Here is a 7809-nt window from a genome sequence, read left to right as displayed (position 1 = left end):
GACGAGGCGCTGAGAGAACCGTAGACCCCGACGTGAGAGGCAGTGATGGAGGCTAGAAGAGACAGGGAGAGCAAGAGGCCACGGAGGTGGGCTCTGTCAAGGAGATGCCCAGGGCCGAGGGATGGAGACTGCAGGAACTGGGAGGGACAGGACCCTGAGGATGAAGGAAGACAGGAGACAAAGAGAGGGAGGGAGGGTTGAGGGGATACTGCGGGGAGGGGACAGGCCTGGGAGCAACTAACTAGCCGGTAGGATGGGGAGTCGGCGGGAGGGTCAGGTGGGAGGCCTGTCTGTCTGTCCAGTGGCCAGCCGCCGCCAACCCCCAGCAGGCCGGCGGATAAGGACATCGGCCTCACGTCATAAATAACGCCGGGGACCTGCTGACAGGCCCTGGCACGGCCCCGGCCCCCACAGCCCTTGCGGCCTCCCCCGGCCTCCCCAGCCTCCCCAGCGGACACAACCGCCTGCTGGCTCCCGTGCAAGAATCGCAGGTGCTGGGCACGAGTAGGGGCCAAGGCTCAGGCCCCTCCCGGCAATGTTAGCTCCCTCCCACCCCCGAACCTGGAGGGGCCCGGCTGGGGGCTGGGAACTAGCTGGAGCCAGTCTCCGACCCTCCCAGGCTCTGGCACCCTCTCTGGGCCCTGGTTTCCCTATCATCCCCCATGGGGCGGGATTTCCAGCAGATGGAGTGCAGATCCATGTGTGACTATGGGGACTGGCGAACCCTCCTCAGTGTCCTCACCTGAGAAAAGGGGATCTCCTGGGGGTAAAATCATTGGGGGGGGGGAGTTGGGAATAGGTGCCCCAGTAATCACCATGTAGACACATAGGTGGCACCCACCATGAGGACACTCTACCTGAATTATCTCATCTACCCTACACAACCACCTGGGGCAGTTCCCCACTTCTCAGATGGAGAAACTAAGGCCTAGTAACAAGATTTAGCACCACGTCACGAAGAGAATGCACAGAAGGCAAGGGGTGTCAGACCCAAGCCCCTAACCATTCTAATTCACCTGCCTTGACCAGAAAGAGAAACCGAGGCCCATCAGAGGGAGACTTGGCCTTAATAGGGCTCAGAAGCAGGGGTCTCAAATTTGCCCTTAGGACATGGTGCAGGAGTATAGGTGGGGGGGATCATCTAGATTGGGGTGGGGCTATTGGAGAGAGGACCCTTCATGAGGAGGTGACCTTTGCTAATAAGGGACTACGTCCTGTTATATTTTCTAGAGAATTACTTTTTCTTGGGAATCTAGAATATTTGTATAAAAACTTCCTTTCCTGTTTTTAAATATGTGCAAGCAGGTCAAAATTTTTTTTAATGACAGGCCAACATAAATAGGTCTTGGGCCTATATTTGGTCTGCAGGGGCCGCGGGTTTGAGACCTTTGCTCTCTTGGCAAGAAATAGGAAATCAAGGCTGTTTTGGGGACTGGTTCCTGGACCACCCAGACCCATTGGGGTGCTCACCACTTCGGGGTGTTGAGGCAGCGGTGGGGTGGCTCCATTCACTCCAGATCCCAGCCTTTTTGGAGCCGTAGATGCCAAAGGGGTTGCAGCGCACTTGCACGAAGTACACGGTGCCTGGCTTCAGGCCAGCCAGGCGGCATGAGGTCTGGTTGCTCACGTCGTCCACCACCTGAGCAGCAAGGGCTGGGTCAGAGGCCATTCAGAGCTAGGCGGGGGGTGGGTGACAGGGGTGGGCACCTTCCAATCCACGCTGTCCTCCACACGGTAGCGGATCTGGTACTTGGCTTGGAAGAGGAAGTCTTTGAGAGCGGGTGGTGAAACCCAGCGCACACTCAGCTGGTCCTCCAGGCCCCCAACTCGGCTCACGTGCACATCCGGTGGGGGATCAGTGGTCACTGTGAGGCAGGGACAGGCATAGTCACAGGCCTCTCCTGGGACCTGAATGGCCCCTGTCTGTATTCAAATCCCAAGGCACAGGTGGCACCTGCCTCATTCTTCCCCCTTTCTATGCCCCAGGAGGGTGGATTACATTAAATATATGAGGAAGAATCAGCATGTAGAAGCTTTCAATTCATGTGAGCTGTTTTCACCATTATTATCTGTCACAGGAGATTCACAATCTTGACTTCAGGGGGCTATTAAAAAGGAGACAACGACTAGCCCAGGGTATTATTATTATGCCAAGGAGCCTAGGCCCCCAGGCCCCTGGGGAACTCCTTTGCCCCCCTGTCCACCTTCAATGCCTTGTTACTTGATGAGTTCTTAAATATGACAGCTTTGTGGACTGCCCAATGACAGCTAAGGCTTAGAACATGCACACTGTAGCTTCAGAATTTAAGGAGCAAAGTGGGAAGCAAATGGGTGAGGAGTGACCCCAAACATCCCAGGGGTCCTTCTAGGAGCCCTGTGGGCAGCAGGAAGGACTGGGCACTCCCCCTGAGGCCTTAGTGAGGGGCTGAAAGGGTTAAGGCACAGGCTTGCTTGGGGCTGAGAAACACCCTAATTAGATTAGGCCCAATTCTGCTCACAGATCATCCATTTCCTGCCTCCTGCCTGCAACCCGCACCCCCCTCCCCACCAGCTCCAGGCCGCAGCTTCCTGGGGCGCCTCCCGACCTGGGCGACTCCTTCTAGCTCCCCCAGGGGCCCCCTCCAGCACACCTGGGCCACTGAGGGGGCGGCAGCCAGACCAGGTGTTTTCCATAGAGTGGGGGTGTCCTGGCTTCTTCAGGGGACTGGGGACCTATGGTGCATGCCCCACCCCAATCACAAGGTTGGATCTGGAGCTGCAGTCAAGGCTGGGTAGAGGGGGTAGGACCCTCCGTGTAGGACAGACAAATGGGGGGGCCCTTCAGGATGTCAGGGAGATTTTGGGGGGGACCTCACCCACATCTAGGATGTCCAGTGTGAGCACATCGGAGCGGGCTGATCCCAGTCGGTTGGTGGCTTCAACCCAGATCTCATAGGGCGTAAAAAGAGCCAGGTCCTTGGGGATGTGGCAGGAGTGAGGTCCCACTGTGTGGTACTCCTCACACGTGTTGTCCTGCCCGTACCACCTGCAGGGTAGGAGGGTTGCCAGGACACATGAGGCTGCTCCCCCTTTGGGCTCTCAGACCTCCCCAAGGTAGTCCCAGAATGGGGATGGGACATGGGCTTGGAGAGGGCAGGCTTGGCCAAGACCACACTGCCAGGCTGGAACACAGGACACCACCAACCTCAGCTTGTACTTGAGGGAGTAGTTGGTATGAAGGAAAGTCTCCCCATGGGCTCCCGGCGTCCAGCGGCAGGTCAGGTCCTTCATGTTCTTGGACCAGCAGCTGATGTTGAAGGGTTTCTCTGGGGGCACTGGGGAAGGGCACAGGGAGCTAAGGGTCTAGACTGACTGTGGACAGGTAGAGAAGCTGCTGGCCACCAGTCAGATCCCCACCTTGGCATGGAAAGAGGGTAGACAGAGTCGATGTTGACATAACCTCCTGCCTGGGTTCTCGAGGATGCTGAGTTGGGACTCCAGGCGCTCAGTCCCACCCCCAAAGCTACTTGTCCTCAATTTGTGACAGTGTGCCCACTGTCCAGTCCCGTGAGGAAGGGTTCATGATTCATGCCCCCTCTCTAGAGCGGGATACTGCTCCCAAAAGCCACCCCTGGGTGTCCTGGGGCCACTTACGGCCAACATAGAGGCAGGAGCCAGCCAGGATGCTGCCGTCGCGGGCATGGCACACGAGGTTGTCCCCTGACTGCTGCCTGGATCCGTTGAGGTTGGCCAGGGCAAGGGCCAGGGTGGAGGCGTTGAGCACACGGGAGAACTCAGGGGGTAGCCGGCGCCCGTTGAGGGTCCAGTAGAGGCCCTCGGCAGTGGCCCCAGGCTGGTCCCCGTGCACTGAGCACGTGGCCTGCAGGGAGGAGCCAATGAGGAGCGTGGGGTCCTGGGGGCTGATCACAGCTGTGTCTGGGGTCAGAAAGGAGCACTGTCAGGCCAAGATTAAGCAGCCCTGAGTCCCCCACCATACCGAGACCTCCAGGGCTGTTTATTATGGTTCCCCCACTTTACAGATAAGAAAATTGAGGCTCAAGTGACTGCTCCAAGATTCGTGGTAGTGATGCCGAGGCTTACTCCCAAGTCTGTATGATTCCATTCAAGCCATGTTATCCCTGGCTTGCTTGGGGCTCTCGGAGCAAGACTCAAGCATAAGCGCTTGCTCAGGTCCAAGTCACTCCTGCTTTGCACATAGTTCTGACAATCACTGCATTCTGCTTTTTCATTTGTTTTATTTTTAATCATTAGAAATAAGAGCATGAATTCTCCCTCTGACACCTGAGAGGTTAGGTGTCTTGTCGAGGTGCCCTTACCCTATTTGAGTCCTGCTTATTTGATTGATGAAAACACCAGAGCTTTAAGAGGCCAAGTCCCTGGGAATTAGGGATACTATTAAATCCAGATTTATAACTGTCCAAGTTCCTCTGTTACGCCCTGAGCTGAAGGTGACTGTGGCAAGTTTTAGCCTTCCAACTCCCATCCAAATGTACTTTGACATCGTGGCATGTCCCCTTGACTCAGTTTCCCTAATCTGTAAACTGGAAGAGAGACTCAGTCCTTGGGGCCATTGTGAAGTTCAAGTCCTGGGAAGTGTCTTTCTAAATCAGATTATGTGTGATTTAGGTTGTAGGCATATGGGTCTGAGACACTGATACCTCCCTTCATTGCTGTTGTTACTGTAATCCATGACTTAGAGTCTTAGAGGAGCCTGTTTTACGACAGGAAAATGGAGGCTCAGTGAAGGGAGAGTAGATGTCCCTTTCAAGTCCCTGACTCTTCTCTGAGTCTCAGTCTTCTCATCTGGGAAGTGGGTACATGGTACCAACCACATGGGTTTTTTGCAAGGGGTGAAAGTATGGTCTTAGGAAAACTTTGTGGGAGATTTAAGCCAGGATGACTTGGGTTCAAAAGTCTGCAGCTTGTTGTGGAAGCTTGGCACACTCCAATTCTCTGGACCTCTGGGAATGGACCTTTCCCTCCAAGAGCAGCTGTAGTTCATTCATTCACAGAGCATCTATAGTGTGCCAGGAACTGGGGTTACAACATGACAAAGACATACAAACTTCCCATTTATAGGCCATGAACACAAGGGAGAAGCAGAAAAAGAATGTAAGAATAAATTCAGGGAGACAGTAAAGTCTTGGTTCATGGTGGTGGCTCAATGGCCTAAGAGGCCTGTCTTGAAGGTGGCCTTTGAGATGAGACCTGAATAAAGAGAAAGAAGTGGTTATGGCAATATAAAGGAGTGTCTAGCCAGTGGAAGTTGCACATGCAAAGGTCCTGGGGCAGATGTGATTGAGAAAGTGTCTAGGCCAGCAGGGGCCTATCTCAGGGAGGCATTGTTCCAGGCTTCTGCACAGGGGAGGGATTTGCATGTTAAAAGGATCCCCAGGCAGCTGTAATAAGGTACAGTGGGGGGTGGGGCAAGGGGAGGAGTGAGGAGAAAAGAAACCCAGCTTTGCTGAGATGGCAGCCAAGGAGAGGGTGATCCTGGCCCCCTGGGAGGCCCCCTAAATACCAGCGGCTATCCTATGCTGGCTCTCACAGCCCCAGATGGGCGACGTGGGGTGAACACGGCTCCTGAGCCCAGCCCTGACCATTTTCCGGGGCAAACTTGGCCATGTCTCGCTGGAGCATGGGATCAGAGCTGCGTTTGGGGCTTGGCCCAGGGCTCGCCGGAGGTCTCAGCGTCCGTGCGAAGGAGCGGGCCAGAGCTGAGGAGGCGGGGGCGGCCGGGGGCGGGGGGCCAGGGGGCCGCCCCGGAGGTCCCAGGCAGCCAGCCGCCCGCTAATTCGGAATTCCTTCGGCATGAACTCGGGCGTGCCAGCGTTTCTGCCCCGGCCCACCCACCGCTTCCTGCTTTGGCCCCCCCCACCCCCAGCAGGGTGGGAGGCACAACCAGGCTTGCCCAGACCCCAGGCCCACTCTCAACCCTCCAGGGTGGGTCACCTCTCTTGCCCCCCACCCACTGTCATTGCCTGGTCAGGAAGGGGCTCTCTGGGGGGTCCTGGCTGGGGGGGCACTGCCCCTCTGCCATAACTGCTTGGCCGGGGTTGGCGTGGCCTGCCTGCCAACAGCTGCAGCTGCCCTCCCAGGGCTGGGCGGGGGACAGGGCGCGATGGCAAGGCCAGACGGGCCTGGACAGGCCAATCCCCCCATCCCAAGCTCCAACTGGAAAGGTCAGAAGGAGGCTTTCTTCTCCCAGGATGTGGCTGCCAATCTCAGCTGGAGCACCTGGGCAACTGGCTGCCCCTGTCCAGCTCAGTTTTCTCTTCTATAAAATGGGAGGACAATCCGTCCATCCTACCTGCTGGGGAGATTAGTCAGATAAGATCCAGAGGGTTCAGCAAGGCACAAGGCCTACAAACTGTTTAGGATCATGATCCCTCAGTCTCGGGGTCCTAGCTAGCTCAGCACTCCTGCCAGGCCTCCCCAAACAATGAGCCGCAGGGCTGGGAACTGGGATGTGTACAGTCCAGCCCAGGCAAAACAGCTGGTTACAGCCCACTGAGGTTGTGGGAGGGCTCTTGGGGTGGTTCAGGGGGCTCATAGATGGCTCCCCAAAGCATATCTCTGGTCTGCACTGGAGCCTCCCCCCCATGCCTTCCCTGCAGAGCAGGGGCCTTTAAAAGTTTTCCCTTCCCCTTTTCCCCAATCTGGAGCCACCGCCGTTATTAAAAAGGAACACCATGTGTTTTAAAAGGGAAAAGTGTGAGATCCTCTGCTAGTGAGGCAGGAGGGTGGCCTCCATCCCTGGGTCCCCATGGGGTTCCCGTCTCCCGTCTTGCTGGTACCTGCAGACACTTTACGACCCACCAGCCTGCTGCTCAGGTGCTAAGACACACCATAAGTAGAAACATATTGCAGAGGTGTGAGAATCTTTTATTTAATTTCTTCCCCCTAAAGGAAAAAGCACACGCACAGCACCACCCCCCCTCCACCTTCGCCTGCTTCTTTAAGGACTGGGAAACAAAGCCTGCCACTCACAATGGCACTACGGTCACTGCCACTGCCAGGCAGGGCATCAGGGACTCTCAGAGAGTCCCGGACAGTCCCTCACCTGCCCAAGTACCGTGAACAGCCTGGACTTTTGGCCAGTGCCCCCCAGGAGATTCCTAGACATTACCCTCCCTGAGGAGCTCCCGATGGAGCTGGCAGCAGTTCTGTGCCTGTGGGACAGCCTGGGGAGCAGATCGTGCCCATTCTGGGGGGACCTGTGCTTGCATGGAGCTCCTTAATGATTGCGAACGTCCAGGGCGTGCTGTGCCTGCGAGCGTGCCCCTGTGTTGCCTCCCCCATGGAATGAGTGTGAGACCATGAATGTGTGTGTGTGTCAGGGATGGAATGTGTATATGCGCGCCCCGATGGTGTGCGAACGTGCATCTGGGATGCAGTGTGCGCGCCTCTGAGGGCGAGGGTGACGGGCCACAAGCCAGTGTGAGTCTTTGTGTGTCTCTGGGTGTGTCCCGGAGCCGGTCTGGATGTAGAGATGGTGTCCTGGCGAGGGTATGCTTTGGGTGGGGGGACCTAGAGTGCCTGAGGCCAGGAGCTCCTGACAGGGCAGGGGTCTCAGCCAGCTCAACTGTGAGTTCCCAGCGGGGTCCCCACCCCCACCCCTCCTGGTGCCCGAGTTCGCAGGCTCCCGCTACCTCTCCCTCTCACCCACTCGCTCACAAAGATTTCTTTCGCTGGAGGCTCGCAGTCCGGCACATCCTGGCCCGGAACGCTTCCAATAGCCGCCAGTGGTGGGGACTCCTCGGACCCCCGCGTGCGGGGTCCCGCAGGGGGAGGGCGGCGGCGCCGACC

General features: G+C 56.9%; 1 protein-coding gene across 1 annotated transcript in view; it reads right to left on the bottom strand.

Moving 5' to 3' along the window:
- Nucleotides 1–3937, bottom strand: part of CRLF1 (cytokine receptor-like factor 1) — a gene marked incomplete at its 5' end in the record, with an annotated part of 5358 nt that extends 1421 nt beyond the window's left edge. The window contains 5 exons of the mRNA XM_012728927.1: nt 1461–1639; nt 1708–1865; nt 2856–3025; nt 3185–3314; nt 3634–3937. Coding sequence (XP_012584381.1) covers nt 1461–1639; nt 1708–1865; nt 2856–3025; nt 3185–3314; nt 3634–3937 — 941 coding nt within the window. The remainder of the gene's footprint in view (nt 1–1460; nt 1640–1707; nt 1866–2855; nt 3026–3184; nt 3315–3633) is intronic.
- Nucleotides 3938–7809: the final 3872 nt, after the last annotated feature.

This window comes from Condylura cristata, unplaced genomic scaffold (genome assembly GCF_000260355.1).
Source record: "Condylura cristata isolate star-nosed mole 26May11 unplaced genomic scaffold, ConCri1.0 scaffold00024, whole genome shotgun sequence".
Lineage (NCBI taxonomy): Eukaryota > Metazoa > Chordata > Mammalia > Eulipotyphla > Talpidae > Condylura > Condylura cristata.
Note: the sequence above shows the minus strand (reverse complement) of the source record. Positions and strands in the feature narration are given on the sequence as shown.